Below are 16066 nucleotides of genomic sequence, written 5' to 3'. Positions count from 1 at the left end.
TGCAAAGAAGCATTTAAGCAGCAACACCTGTTGTATCACGTATACAATGGGAACAAATTATTTGCATACAATCCGACCTTTTGTTACGGGATTCGAGTGGGTGGTTTCATTGTCTTATGACGTCACAAAGTCCCTACAGTTTCGTATTGAGGTTTCCCGGAACAAATCAACAGGGTAGTTGATATGAAACTAACCTGGCTCGGGGTCCTTGTTTGTTATACGAGACATTCTTAAATATTATATGAGAATTTTTTGCAAAAAAATTCATTGTGACGTAATATACGTTAACAATAATTGTCGTATGATGTTTATTGTCTTTGCAAAAAACTCCCACTGACGCAGCGTCATAAATAATGTTCATTATCCAAGGTTTTGTTAAATCTGCTAAACTTGAAAATATAACCTGCGTTAAACCAGGTTAAGGGCAACTGATGTATTGCATAGTTGTGCCAATGGGCTTACGCTAAGCGTTACTCCTCGTTAACTCGGGCTGTGGTACGAGCAGTAAATACTCGAGACCACCCGACTACACACAGCTCCAAACACTTCAGACATTTCTGAAGCTTCAACGACCACTCGAAACTCTGGCAAATATCCGAAAGTTCGTCTGGGATCAACGCACTGAATAGTGGCAAGTGAGTCGGGGATACGACGAACCCGATAAGATTGGCAAGTGAGTCGGCGGACATCCCAGCTCACCTCAATGATGTCAAGTTCATGGGACAATTCCATCTTCCTCCACTCCGCCAGCTTCTTCGACGCCATCTGCTCAGCAGTCATCTGAACCAACTCAGAAGTCGACACGTCACCGATTATGACTTTCCTCCATAAACCCTGGTTACGAGTGTCCTGCAATTGTTACGTCACAGAATAAGGTAACGTCACAAACGCTAATGGTTTGGCTACTTTCCGACAAAAATCGACACTTTAAAGAATTCGGAAGGAACTTTCCATGTTCAAATGTCGCAAGGGGGGCGAAAAAAAAAAATTAAAACTACATTTCCCCCCAAAACAGTCAAGCTTTAATTATGCAAAGTTACGTCACAAATACTTGCATTATTGCGTCACATGGCAGGCGGCGATATGGGGGTGAACATGATTCAGTGAGAATGTTGGATTCACAACCCTGTGGCGAGACGCTGTCACTGTCGCCCTACCCTTATTTGAAAATTTCTGCATGTCGGCCGTTGCAAGGAACAACCGCACGTTGCAACATAACACGGGAGATTTTCTCCTGGAGTCAAAAATAAACCGCTCCACTGCCCGCAATGCGGCATTGTTTCGTCATAATATGAGATAAGCTTTTTTTAATTCACTCCATTCGATAATGGAAACAAAACAAAAATTTGCAAGCGGCAAAATTCCACAACCCAATAAGGAATGGCGGGAATACGAGATTCCCAGGCAATGAAATGCAGTGTGAGTCATCACATGATCCACCCAACGTTATATTGCCTGACATTTATCAATGGAACAAGAGAATCGATTTTGTCGCAGCGCTGTGCTCTATTTATTGACATTCTATTCCCATCGACCCGTAAACCTTCCCACCCTTGGTGCTTAGCAATGAGAGCAACAATAAGCAAAACGACCGTATCTTATTGTTGAGTAGACGGAATTATGAATGTCTCTACGTGTGGTATGTGTAGGGTTGAGTACTCCTTCCCGCCCACACAAAACCTGGAACCTCACCCAATAACAGCTACTGTGTTCAATCCGAACTCCCATAGTTTCAGTTCGAATTCTGAATCCCTTATCTCAGTGCTTTTCAACCTTTTTAAATTCTATCCGCACTTTTCTGTGGCACGAAAATTTCATCCGCACAATGCGGCCAAACCGCGCTAGAAATGTTTGCGAACCCCAGGATGTACACAACTAATACCAACAGCCAGGCTTCATGATAAATTGGACGTTTCGAAATTTAAACGATTGGAAACCTACCGACGATTAAAGGGGAAGGATAAGCGTTGCTTGTTGAAGCTAGTGTACGTAACCAAATAAGAAATATTCTTGGACTAAATCGCCTTTTATTGGGCGATTGACAGCATTCGCACTCATCCGCACCATGTTGCCCATCCGCACCACAAATTTTCACATTCGCACCAGTGCGGATGGTCCCACAGGTTGAAAAGCACTTGCTTATCTAATCTGCACTCCGCCCCTTGTTATATCAATAATAATTGTGCGGTTACGAGGTAAAAGCTTTCAGCAGCGCAGTAATGAACAGAAATACGGGAACACAGAACCAAAGATATATATTGTCGTTGTACATCTTGATACAATGACACATTTTTTAAATTTTACCAACTAAAGCAAGATATTGTAATAACACCTGGTATTGCAATGAACGCTAAAACCACCCTAAGTAAATGACGGTCCGTACCTTCAAGTTGAACATTATGCTCCGGTATTTGTTCTTATATTTCATGTTGGTATCACCGAATATCTTGAAGAGAGATTCCTCCACTTTGGTTGCGAGCCGAGCGATTGAATCTCGATGCATCTTCAGGTCATCCGATGATTGGGAACGCTTTGTGAGAATTTCCTGCAAAACTCGTTTGGGTAAAACATTCGAATCCAGTTCCACCTGAGATGATCGGTTCGTATTTTTCCACGTGACTATTTCAATATTATGCCGAATCCGAATCCTTACTGACGTCATAAGTTTACTTACACATGTTTGTATATTCGCTGTAGCGACTTAATTCTTTTCATAAATTGTTACTGACGCTGCCAAGCATGTTTTATTGCTGAATACTGTTCCTCTGGTAATTTATTTGAATCGACGTTTCGGTCGTTATGCAGCAGCCTTCATCATGAGATACGAAATGCAAATTAAGCAATGTGGGTGCGAGATATTCAGGTGTGGTGTACAGCATCCCCTGTACTGGGTGTAGTGGCTTGTGTACATTGGGGAAACTGGCAGTGCGCTGAGAAGTAGGTTGAAAGAACACCAAAGGGACGTGAAAAACCATGAGGAGAAAACGCCTCTCAATCATCAAGCGGTCGAATCAGGACATGCGGTGGACTTTACAAGAACGATCATTTCGAACGCGAGTCAGACAGGTACAAGAGGATGTTTTTAGAGTCATTGAACACTAATGCGATGCGTTGTCACTCAATGACAAAAAGCAAACTCTGTTTCCCCCAGTGTACCGACACCTGTTAGGAAATTGTGCAGTTAAACCTCGTGTACTCCAAAAACCATGATAACCCGTGTGGTTACTGATAATTGTATAGTGAAGGTGTGTTCGCCCTTACTATCGTTTTTTTCACTTCTTTTTTATTGTAGCGTTTTTTATTTGTTTATTTGCCACAGCATTGTCCACATTGCTTGATTTACATTTCATACCTCCCGATGAAGGCTGCTGCATAACAGCTGAAACGTCGATAAAATAAAAAAGTTCGCCAGAACAGCAGTGTTTAGCAATAATTCTTTTCAATTATCGTTATTCGTGCTACCAGGGTTATTTTCGTATAATCCCACAACCGTGTCAATATTCAGATTCGGTGGAATATTCGGATTCGGTCGGATATTTGAAATCGGTCGAATATTGAAATATTTGTTCAGATTCAGGATCCTGTTCAACTCTAATTCAAATGCGAGTGGTTTCAGATTGAGTTTTGACATCAATTTTGAATTAGTTAAAAATCACACCAAGACACAGAGGAAAATTTTGGGTGAATAAAATATGTGTGGGCCGAAAACTTTACGTAAAACACATGAACCTCACCAACAAAGTTTTTTTCACATTGTGTCGAATATCCGAGGTGGAATTAACTTCACTCTTGTTCAAACTTCCCCCCCTCTCCACTTTTTTAGGAGGGCGGTCCCAATTCTCACTCGTCTTACGTGATGATGACGTCACTTCCCCCGCTGACTTCCGGCGTTGTTCCTTGATTTCCGGTTTTTTCTTCTCTGGAATTCGTTCCCTGGAAGCTGGATATAAAGTTGTATAACTCGTATTCACAAAGTGACGTAGAACGATGACGTCACGCCTTGCACAAACCTTCTGGTTTCTTCGCGGTTTCGATGCTTTCCCGCCGTTTCAACAGTTTCGGTGCTGACGTCACCGGACCTTGGTTCGCTATTTTCACAACGTTTGAAGCTGTTTTTTGCTTCTTGTCCAACAAATTGAAACCACCATCCGAAATCTATATAATTATGGTTAATCGCACATTATAATTAACTTAAACACTACAACACAAGTAGGCAGGGACCGCAAATAAGAGCGCATTTTTGCCGAAATTAATTAAAATACCTTTTTTTAGATTACAAACGTTAAATTGTATATTTTCGTATCTCACACTGCGCATATGACTGACAAACCGCTAAACCACACAAGATGCGGATGAAACTAACGGCAGGATATTTGCCAAAACATCACTTGGACTTAATTCTAATTTTGGAAAACGAATATAGCAGAAATTTTGAGGTTTGTGGTTTTTCTGTTCAAGGTAGATCGAAAAACGACCATTGGTTGATCGCTCGTCGCCACCACAACACAAAGTCCAAAGTACGATTATTCCCGTAACACAGCTTCCAATATTTGCACACGACTGAGCCCTTGTTACACATCTATTATATCAGACGAGTAAAACTGGTTCGCCGACAATATTATATCGGGTTATGACCAAGGTTTGAGTCACTCCAAGATTAAATCCCTAGTATTAAAGTTTACCACATTCCTTAACTTACTAAATATTATTTTCTCCTTCTTTCATAAATAAAAAAGTTGTCGACAAAAGTTTTTGTGAAACACTGTAATGAGTTATTTAAGTTAAGTTTCTGTTGCTCGAAGGTGAAGATGGAAAACCACGCACTTAAAAACGACATTTAAATAATTACTTAAACGCTTGGGAAATTTTTCCTAACCTTTTTGACTGGCGGAGAATAATCCGGGTCGGTACCGTATCTGTCTCTCTTACGATTTTGGACTTCCACGTGTCGGTAAAAATCCAGTGACGTAACCGCCTTTCCGGTGACGTCAGTCCCTTGTGGTTGTTTGGATGGTGTTTTGTCCTGGTTGGGGGAGGGGCGGGGGCGTGGTCTGTAAACCTACACAGAAATATTACAGAGTTTTAATTTTGGAACCAAATGTTGAAACAGGTGGGAGAAAGTTGATTGTGATAATGACGTCACAATCACATTTGCAGCGTTGGACAAAGTGCACCAACTTTGTTGGGACGAATGGTGACGGAAGGTTGTCACGTATTCGAGTAGTTAAATATGTTTACATTGCGCGCAAAAGTAGGTAAGGTATCTCCGCCTCTAGATCACAGCCGCTGTTGTCAAGCAGGTTGGTGGAAGGTCAAGGTACCCCCGGTAACATTTTACCGACCGCCAGTTTACACAGATGTTACGATGATATATTTCTGCTTCGTTGCAACATCGAGTATTTTAAAATAAGGTTTTAGCAAATATAAAAATGTTAGTGGCAGTGTGGTGTGATTAGATGAATCAGCAGAAGCTTCCATCGCCCCAGGGAATTGAATTTCCATCAATTAATGTTGAAAAGAACACGTTCTTGCAATAAAAAGACGGTGTTGTCATACCAACAAACTTTGTGCTACAATCTCAATCGTTTTTTTTATATTTTGTGTGGGAAGATATAAATTTTAAACTTTTCAGTTTTTTTTATCTTATATTTTTGTTTCTTTGGGAAGTTTGTTTGTGTCGGAAATTACGTCGCCCGCAACTTGTCAGCGAGGTAACGAGAAAGTTATATTTGTTGAAACACAACAACATTAATACCCATTGAACACACGGCTTAACAACTCATCAGAACCCGTGTTAATGCCGGAAAGACGATGGCCAGTGCATGTGGGCGTGAGTCAAGTTTGTGGTATTTACATACGCAATGTTGAAAGGGTCAATCTTCCACAAATATCACCGATGTGTTTGGAAAGTTCAATCCACGTATAAAGGTTGGGTCAAAACATTTTGATGTAACCTGATTACGACTGATGTTATCAGAGGTGAACAACCTCGTATTTCTATTATATCGACGTCATTCATTTATGACATCAGTTTTCAAGAATACACATTTGTGTGTCGTCACAAACGTTTCCAAAATCAGGCAACAATTTTGTGGCAAATAAATTTTCAAACTTCAAGAAGTAGAAATGACGAGATCACCATTGAGTAATGCAACACGATTATTGCATCGGTCCCGATTGTAAGCCTCCAATTTCAAAGTGGTTCGTCGTATTTTTAGCCTCAAGTATTCACGTTGTTTGGGGTGTTTAAGCCTGGGGATATGATGGCGGTTAAAGGCAAACATATTTTTGTCAAAGTCGTTACGTTGAATGAATGTGAATTGGTTTAAGGAGGTTTATTGTTGGCCAAACAACTATGTGGGCAAGTTTTTACATCCAACTTACTACTTGTTAAGATGTTTTCAACCGCATCACGACGTGTTGTTACGTCACAAAACACGTTGAGGTATCGGTGCAAGGCGTGGTTCGAGTAAATTTAGAACTGAACGTGATCAGGTTAGGGTGTTTTATGTCCTTGCTGTCCTTACCCAGTGCTTGCGTTTAAACAATCGTTTTGTGAACAATTTATGCCATAACCAAAGATCAACCATAGAAATATTAATTTGATTTCAACAGCGTCACGGTTGATTGCGACATGAGACACGAAAATGTCAACCTTGCAAAACCCAAAATGTATTTTGGTAAAAGTTTTGGGATTTCCGATAGAATTTCCACCTATTTAAAAGTGAGATAATCCAGCGTGCCTTTAACAATTGACGCGGGTGACTTTCTCAAACCAACCGAGACCACGCTGCAACTTTACGTTCCTTAGTTTGACCTTTGTACGTGGGAACCCGGTCACAAATTAAACAGTTCCAATATTACAATTTTCATATTAATATACACTGTGTTCGCTTCACACACGAAACGAAATCCCATGAGATCAAGGAATTACCACGGAGTATTCTGAAACTTTCTAAATGGTCGGCTGCAAATAATCGAACTCATCGTAAATATGCAAAACCAATAGGGAGATGATTATGACGTCACACTGTTAAATTCCATTAAGAGCAGTTACAGGAATCTCACTTCCTCACGTTTGGAGTTTTAAATGTTTGGACGCACGAAAGCGGCCATGAGGAAAAAGTGTGGTTTCTCCGGTATTTCTTCGGGATCGGGGGCGCAAAAACACCGACAATACAAAAATAAAACTTTTATGATTGATTTGTTGGAGTTTCGGTTGACAGGATGCGACCCTACGTCACTTGCAGGTTTACATGTATGTATGTGTTGCATGTTTCGCAACGTACAATCCTAATGAAAGGATTTGTAGCAAGAAACGTGATGAAACTATTTAACTAATTAGCAGATGTTACGGCTTGTGGACGTTTCCAGCCTTTGTTGGAAAACTTCGCAAATGTGTGCAGGAGGTCGTATAGTATGGGAACATCTGTTGTTGTAGATCTGTGTCATAGAAGAAATTGACATTTGTAAGAGATGAGATCGCGACTGGCGCCAAAATTCACTTCATCCAGTTTCCGTTTCTCCAAAAACAACCCGCAATCTGGAACATCTCCGCACGCCAGGAGTCGACAGACTTGGGAAGTCTACGAGACCACTCAAAACTTCGTACCGGGTGGAATTGTGGAAAGGTCGGGTCTTGAACTTGTCGATTAAATCTGGTGGGATATTGAGTCTGCCCAGAGGAATCCATGGTCGTGTGCACAGTGGTGTGAAGGGGCCGCGTGCTCTATGTTGGGACAAAACTATCCACTTAACACAGGCAATGTAGGCACAGATGGGTTTGCAACAACACAATGAAGCACGTGCGATACATTGGGCAAAAAAACATGATTTGTTGCAGAAGATCCCAACATGGTCTTTTCGCTTTAAACAATTTGCTACGAAGGCTGCATGGCGTACAATGCCAACAATTCCGAACTATTAAGTTCTGTCCTTTGACACACAGAAACCTTAACCTGAAAGTGGTTCATTTTTAACCCCTGTTCGGTCTTGTTCACTTCGAAAGGCCTTCAAGATGTATAAGGGTTGTGACGTAATCATTGAGACAAGACATGGGCGTGCTTCAGACGATGCTCAGGTTTGCAAACAAAACTCCAGCCCCATTCTGTTAAAACACAGCGCCAGACGCGTGGGTTCAACGCATAGAAGTTAACGAGTTTAAACTATGTTTTATTTATAAGGTAGGAATTGCCACATGGAAGTGTATGGTTCTATGGGACGCAAGCGCCCGACATTGTCTCGATGATGGCTACAGGAATTAGATGAAAGAAATAATTCTAAAAAAATAAACTTAATAGCTTTACGCAACCTTTGCCCAAGAAAGTCTCGTGAATTTCACAACAAAAGACTTATTAAGGTGCGGATTTTACAAAGCGCTGCCAATCCCACTCTGGACTGATATGCGTCATAGCAAGCCTGTGAATAGGTGACGTAGTAGTGAGTTAAATTACCATGTGAGGAACAACTTTAACTTTATATTTTACCATTTTTGTCCATTGTACTGAAATACCTGCAGTTGCAGATTTAAAAATACCCCGGTGTTACGTGATACAAGATGGGAAACCCCCGTCTCTCTGCGGTTTATGGAGTGGCAATTCATAAAAAAAAACATCTCCAACTGATGACAGTTAAACACTTAACAGAGCTAGGAAGTCCAGTTTTAAAAAAAGGAATGAACGAACGTATTGTTGCCCAAACTAAAATAACGACAAAAATTCCAGTCAATTCTGTTTTTAGGCCAAATTTTGCTTCATCATGTTTGAAATGATCCAGCAAAAAGTTAAATGATGAAAAACCATTAGACATGACGACGGTAGGTGGCGTGAATAGCCTTCAATAGTTATAAGAAGTGGGTTGGAATGTGACAAATTGAGTGTGATAACATGCCTTGCGCGTAGTATGTTAACGACTCACTTTACTACGAGGTCTATTAAACCTCAACCTCAAACAATCTTTCCAAATTTCGTGGCTGTGTGAATCCAGTCTCGTGAAGTGCCACGTCATGTTCGCCGATTCAGGATCACAATAAGTGTGGTTTTATTTATTTTCCAGGGCGGCGTCACGAGATTAAACGCGTTTTTTCTTGCCTCGCCTAACGGGAGAAAGGCCCTGGTTATATAAAAGAGAGCGTCTCACTCGCTTAGTCATCAGCCGGTGTTCGCGTTGCGACTGGCGTGTGTTGGTCGTGGTTGCAGAATTATTCAGTGTGCGTTGCAGAGACGGAACACAAGAAAAAGATCTGCTTTAAAACGTTGACCAAGTAATTTGTTTGACGAACAAACACAGAAGTAATAGGTTGTCAGTCGCTACTTCTCACCGCTAGAAACAAACAATGTTGCGCAAATTGCAGACAGAATCTGGTCAGAGAATCAAATGCGAAGATTTTGCATTCAGTTGCTGATGCTGCAGGGATATTCACAGCACAACGACACTTTTCGGCTGATACTTGTTGATTTAACACGTTTCGGTTGTCATAACAACAACCTTCATCAGAATGTACTTCTCGTTGTGGGTCAAATATCTGCCACATGACGAACCCAGGATTCAGAGCAGGCCTGAGGGTTAGTGTTAATCAGGGCCATCGCATCCTGTGACTAACATCCCGACCCGACATTTATTCGCCCTAGGTCAGATTACACAGGGCGTCGGCTACGAAGGTGACATGACAGAAATTTGGAAAGATTATTTTGCAAAAGACTGGTTTAGAAACAGACGGCAGGAATTTTTTTTACGAATTCTCGTTGAAGAATATTTGTTTGCTTAATTCCTTTCGGAACGACATGTTAAGTTTAACAGAAGTTTTGTATTTTGAAACAAAAATATATTTTTATTTAGAACTTCATCAAATTTTTTTAAATATAAAAATCAACAATGAAAATTTTACTTCAATCCCTCATCTTCTTCCACGTGACTTTCTGCATCCAACTGACTTTGGCAAATTGGGATCACAATAAACATCACGTGACTACACCACCAGTGCCCGGAAATATCCTCGCGAGTCTCTCCGACAAGAGGTTAGTTGCGAAACCACACAAATAACCACGGGTCTTGGAGTTTATTTTTATGATATTGACTTTTCGGCATTAATACGGAAAAATCTTGGCGTAAATTTTTATAAAACCACGCCCTCAACAACAAACGTACATCCATACTAGGGTATGTTAAGCGTAAGTAGCACCAGCACGGAGCCTGGTTACGGGTGAGTTTAAGAAAAACCGCGCAACCTGGAGGAAAATTCCTCTTTTAATAAAAACGTAATGTTAGGATTTGTGAATTTCAAAGGGCGCAATTTTAAAAGATCAACTTAAACCGCTGAAGACGCCTGGAGCAATTTTAACCATGCCACCCAGTCATCGCAAGTTTATTACAATCTTCTCCCACGAAAGATGTTTTTACTCCTTGCCTCAAACACAAAATTCGATTCCTGGGTTCCGGTAGTTGGGTGGGAAAAGTCGAATCCAGTTTTTACGAACGAATAACTTTGTTGTGAACAAGAAGAAAATGGGCCGATTTCGCGTTTGTTGAGAGAGCAATCCCAACTTCCGATTACTACATTGTGCCAAAGGCAAGGTTTCCGATATTTGCTAATTGAGTCAAATCGTTTCCCGGCCTACTTTATGTCGGACAAGCAAGGTCGGCAAATCCCGGCGGATCAAAAACATTTAGTTAAGTTCCACCGAGAGGTTTACAGCATGCACCCCTCACACCTGACTGATTTGATTCACCAAAAAAATCACACATTACCTCACGTAGTTTTACTGGTAATGTTTCGCCCCCAAAATATCATGCTTCATTTTTTATTTAAACCCCAGATTTCTTTGCGGTGCAATGTATTTATTACTTCACACCCCAGTGAACAACACGTGTTTCCACAGTGTGTGCAGATACAGAGACGTCTACGTGGCTTGCAACGGTTTCAAGTCACAGTTGAGGATGTATTTGTTGACAACCCGAGTTCAAATGCTTTCCATTACAAATAACGACTTGCCGAAACTTGAAAGGAGAGTCATGGGGAAATTGAGGAAACTAGTAAGTCTTACCTATCCTTTAACTTAACCGCTCATTAGGCTTAACCCATTACATATGCTCTTAAAACAACTTAAAGGACGCTTACAAAATAGAGACAGCATAAAAAGTTTCTATCAATCAGCATCACGTTTGAGAGACATTTCGTGAAGTCCGCCAATGACTTTATTACTCATAGAAATTCTTGGACATGAGAAACAACAGTGTGACGTCACTCCGTCGGGTATTCAACACCAACACGAATTTGAAGTGGTTGATAGCTGATCATAACCAGCTCGGTACCGCCCATAGTATGGAGTTATCTAGGGTTTTCGAATACAACACCAAGATTGAGTTCCTCAGCATGAGGTGAGTTGAAACTTCCTATCAACAAATCCCTGCCGCACGAGGTTTGAATTCTTTACGTGGAAAACAAATTACTCGGTTGAAAATAAAAACTTCTGATCACAAACAAATAACATTGTGTGACGATTCAACAAGGACGCGGCTAAACAATGCCAAGCACTGCGATCTGATACGAGGCAAGCTACATTATCGCACGAGGGAAAGGGCAAGTGCACGTCAGATCAAACACACTAGAATGGGAAATCTCACTTTTCACATTACAAAGTCGTTTTAAATTGAGGAGGCGTGACAAAACCGACCTGTCATCCACTTTAAAACCCTCTATCATCACAACGAGTCGTGCGTCACCAAGGAAAAAATTCTGGCCAAAAACCTCAAATGCCAACGAAAAACCTCTCTAACATTCAATTTATTGTTTTCAGTGACAATCAGATCCGCTACATTCCCCCAGCTATGTTCGGGCTGAGGAACTCGTTGAGCACTCTTAACCTCGCTGATAATGACATGAAGAGGATTGAAAGATTTACTTTCCATAAGCTGAGGAATCTGGCCAAACTCGACTTGCACAACAACCACATCACTTACATCAACGCAAATGCCTTCAAGACTAACGGGTTAGTTTCTAAACATATTACTTTCCATCAAGACAAAAAATATGTGTATTTGTGGGCGTCCAAAATGATACCGGCAGCGAATATTTTCACGTCCCACGGTAAACAAATGACTGAACTACTTAAGTGGCGTCACTGACAAGCGAAACTTCACAAACACTAGAACTATTAATGTCGCACTTTGATGTGCAAACAGTGTGAAGTGGGATTTTAAACCATGACAACAGTGCTGTGGTTGGCGGTTGATTCTGATTATTGTTACTGGAAAGATTTCTTAGAAAATGGCGATGGGAAATAAGTAGACGACGCCCAAATCCACGCAATTCATGCGGAATCGACGCTGAGTTTTTTCGCTGCTTTTTCACATTCGTTTATTTTTCAACAGTAAATTGGAACGGTTGGATTTATGCAACAACCTCATAGCGTTCGAAGGACAAAACAGTCCCCTTGACTTGACCTTGAACAAAGAGCTGAAATACTTGGAGATGTCGAGTAACAAGTGAGTTGCGTCACGAATCGTATTCACTTAACCAAACCTCACTGAAACCATAGTTTCGCAACAAATGTTAATAATTTGAATGTAGAATCACTTACCATATAGTGAATATCGATTCGACTTATAGTCAAACAAAGCTCGTTGCTACTGAGGGGATCTAATATGGTAAAAAATCTGCGACAGTTGCCTCCCATGTAGACGGGTCGCATGGTCATTATGAGCGAGTATTAATCTGAATACGGGTTAAATATACCGACAAAGTGTTTCTAATTCAAATACTGGTTTGAATATTTCTAATTAACACCGCACGCAACCACAGCTATTGTCAGTATTTCAATTATAAACCGCGAATATTCGTATTATCTCAGCAACTCATCCCATCACGGGTTTAAGTAAGTTTGACTTGTCAGCTTCGTATTCAAATCGAGGAAATTACCGTCAAACTTGTCAGCTTTCACGCGACTCAAATACAAATCCCTTCATAACCACAGTGTTGCCCTGGCAACCACACGTTCGTCCGTTCAAGCCAAAGTCAGTGCGAATTGAACATATTTGCGATTCTTTAATTAAGGCTGTCACTAAAGCACTTACAGGATCGTTAACACAGACCAACACAGTAGTACACAGTGTTGGATTTCATAACATTACTATCCCGTTCACAGAATGACGAGTTTGGACGAGTTGGATCTGAGCGGGAACCCAACCCTAACATATTTGGACGTTTCGTTTAATCAGATAGGAGCATTGGATGGTCGAGCTTTGCGTGCGAACTTCGATCTGTATTACCTCAACGCATCCTACAATCATATACAATGGGTGAGTCGAGTATTCGGATAAACAACACCATCTGATAACGACATATTAAGCGCAATTTAACATTTGCGCCAGAAAAAATTTGATGAAACATAAACCTTTACAGCTTAAATCAACACACGGGATCAGAATGTAAAAACTTGTTTCGTTTCAACTCAATTACCTGCGTGATTTCACCGAACAACATGAGCGTAACATTATAACGAACGTTTGGGAATTTGAAGCCTAGATTTGTGGCCAAATAAGGACACCAGGCTTCATTTCAAGTTAAAGAGCAAGTTCAATTAAACCTAACTCCCTTCACTCGCCTCAGCAAACATGGTTTCAGCGAAGCTAATTTATCATCTTGAGGCAAACGAAATCCATTCAAAACATCTATATTTGCCGTTCGTATCGTGTGCAACGACAGCACCGATATGGTATCGCAATACTTTATCGTGCAAACGATAACACGTAACCTACAGTAGGCAATAGCCCTTGTGACATCATAAAGCCATTCTGAAAACCAAATTAAAGTTTAAACCCACATGCGGCGATTTAAACGAATACAAATGCGGGAAGCCATCTGACTGTATGTTAAATACTGATTTCAAACCCAAGTCATTTTGCTTCGACTTTATATACAAATAAATTTACTTGTGCAGATCGACGAAGCAACTTTCCAGAATCAAAAGAATCTCCACTCACTCGATCTGAGCCACAACCAACTCACAACAATTACGAAAAGAACTCTTCAAAATATGCGAGGATTGCAGGTAACGACCCACCAGAGTTGATCACCGAAAAAAAATCAAGATTTACAACCCCTCTAAATATTACGTCTGTTAAACGCCTCGATACCAATTACGGCGTCAACAGTTGGAAATCACTAAACAAACAATGTATAAAAAAAACGCACCAGTTGTGCAGTAGCAACATTACCTTATTGTTGTTTTTGTACATTTACCTAAAGCGGAACTCTGACGAGGCTATTTTGTAGGTACTTTCCCTTGCTTACAACTCCTTCACCATCTTGAGGGAGGATCTTTTTTACGGCAACGGTCGCTTGGGAGCGCTAGACATGCGCGGAAACCAACTGTCGGCGTGGCAACCGAACACGATTTACAGCAACATACACCTCAAATTCCTCGATTTACGTGACAACCTCTTCCAAGTGGAAAGCATGGAATTTTTTACCGCCAATTTAAACGCGCAGAACGAATTCGACGTCGGTGATTTTGCGAGTGCGAGTCACGTGGGAGAGGGGGAAGACCCGGAAACGATACGAAGGCACAAATCGCTAAACAAGTAAATCCTACTGAAAAAATTTCACTTGTTTTTACGCAAAAAGAATCTACATAAGAAAATGTAAAGTTAAGTTTGTGGTTTGAACAAAGGGAAAATAATGTAATCAAACTTCAAAGTTCCACAATTCCGCCAATTTTTGAAACAACATTTTCTCCAACAGCAAAGTCTTCGCCAGGATCGACTGCTTGCGCTTATCAGGGAATCCACTGGCGAGTCAAGCGTACGGGGCAGCGACGTCACGCATGATTCACTTTTGGGCGGGAAAGAAACAGTGTGAAGTTCGAAATCACGGTGAGAAGTTGTTCAGATGTGGATGTCTGAAGGAAAAACTCAACTACACACTCGACCAGTGGGTGGCGCACGACGACTTAAATTAACTCAAACCAGAGGATCGTTAAGTTCTGCCTTGATTACCGTGTGGTCATCTTACGGGTCGGCTGCAAAGTCCATAGTACGAAGCCACCTTATATAGAGGCCGATTGTTGACTTTATATACCGGGAGAGGACAAAATTGCTCACTGCAAAACCATCTACGTTAAAGCTATAATAAAATATAATAGGCATCATCAGCCAGTAGAGCAGGTTCCACTCGCACCTAACTGGGATAATCTTGAAGCCACCAAGCCTAATTTAGTGCTTGGGGATTATTAACATTTGAGCCGTAATGTTTTGTAATGGTCTCCCGATATATTGTCACGGGACAGCAGAGCACGGGGTTTGAGAACCGGATAACGGTTTTGTGACAAGCCGCGCTTTGTTGAGCAACATTCGTACCCCCAACATGACTATTTGAAAGTGTAATAATTGTTATATTATGTGCTTTGACGTGCGACTTAAGCTACATACTCTATATTAAACGTATATATATTTATTTTTTTATTGGCCACCTGCAATATTGAAAAACGTTTATATTGCGAAAGTCGAGAAGTTAAACTTTCAACAATTAAAGACAGAAAACCCCGTGTTTTCGATGTAACACCGGATTATGCTTGACCAACAATTTTTAAATGAATAACTGAATTATTTCATTGCAATATTATTTGTTGATTACCCAGTATTACATAGTATTTAATGTCACTGTGGGTTTGTTAGGTCACAATAAAATGTGATATTTAACGACAGGTCGCTGTAAATATACGATGGCGGATAACCTTGAATTATTGTGGTCTCTATGTTGTGTTATTGTAAGTATTTGCCGCATGCATTTGGTCAGCAAACTTCCCAATATTTCCTGTACATACTTGCACTTCTCGCCATCTCAAAGCTTTTGGATATAAAGTTCATGTGAAATTCTTCAAGGTTATCGTAAACATTCGCACTGCCATTAAACATGTTGTTGAACGAATCTATCAGTCTGTTTCAGTTTTTTTTAGCAAATGACTTGTCCTGTTGATAAGCTGATACAAAGTGTGGCCGACAAACAGGCCCCAAAAGACGGGGGTGTAGCCAGGGTGGCCAGCAGGGCCTCTGCCAATCTAGAGGCCCA

General features: G+C 40.8%; 2 protein-coding genes across 3 annotated transcripts in view; one reads left to right on the top strand and one right to left on the bottom strand.

Moving 5' to 3' along the window:
- Positions 1-16066, bottom strand: part of LOC145910896 (uncharacterized) — a 29028-nt gene that overhangs the window by 6331 nt on the left and 6631 nt on the right. For both annotated transcript variants that reach the window (XM_082998110.1, XM_082998109.1), the window contains exons 21-25: positions 4877-5059; positions 4011-4155; positions 3735-3940; positions 2384-2545; positions 700-849 (exon numbers count right to left, since the gene is read on the bottom strand). In XM_082998110.1, the coding sequence (XP_082854236.1) occupies positions 700-849; positions 2384-2545; positions 3735-3940; positions 4011-4155; positions 4877-5059 (846 nt within the window). The remainder of the gene's footprint in view (positions 1-699; positions 850-2383; positions 2546-3734; positions 3941-4010; positions 4156-4876; positions 5060-16066) is intronic.
- LOC145910897 (uncharacterized) lies at positions 9842-15917 on the top strand. Its single transcript, XM_082998112.1, has 9 exons — positions 9842-10016; positions 10878-11031; positions 11207-11376; positions 11796-11987; positions 12370-12483; positions 13143-13296; positions 13938-14048; positions 14273-14580; positions 14741-15917. Exons 1-9 carry the CDS (start codon positions 9874-9876, stop codon positions 14955-14957), a joined length of 1563 nt encoding a protein of 520 aa, XP_082854238.1. The 5' UTR covers positions 9842-9873; the 3' UTR covers positions 14958-15917.

This window comes from Ascidia mentula, chromosome 8 (genome assembly GCF_947561715.1).
Source record: "Ascidia mentula chromosome 8, kaAscMent1.1, whole genome shotgun sequence".
In the NCBI taxonomy this organism is placed as follows: Eukaryota; Metazoa; Chordata; class Ascidiacea; order Phlebobranchia; family Ascidiidae; genus Ascidia; species Ascidia mentula.
Note: the sequence above shows the minus strand (reverse complement) of the source record. Positions and strands in the feature narration are given on the sequence as shown.

What these genes read in the sequence shown, in the direction of transcription:
- LOC145910897 (XM_082998112.1), top strand. Translation starts at nt 9,874, where the DNA reads ATGAAAATTTTACTTCAATCCCTCATCTTCTTCCACGTGACTTTCTGC. An exon ending in ATTGAGTTCCTCAGCATGAG is followed by an intron (nt 11,377 to 11,795) that starts GTGAGTTGAAAC and finishes TATTGTTTTCAG; the next exon opens with TGACAATCAGATCCGCTACA. An exon ending in AGGCACAAATCGCTAAACAA is followed by an intron (nt 14,581 to 14,740) that starts GTAAATCCTACT and finishes TTTCTCCAACAG; the next exon opens with CAAAGTCTTCGCCAGGATCG.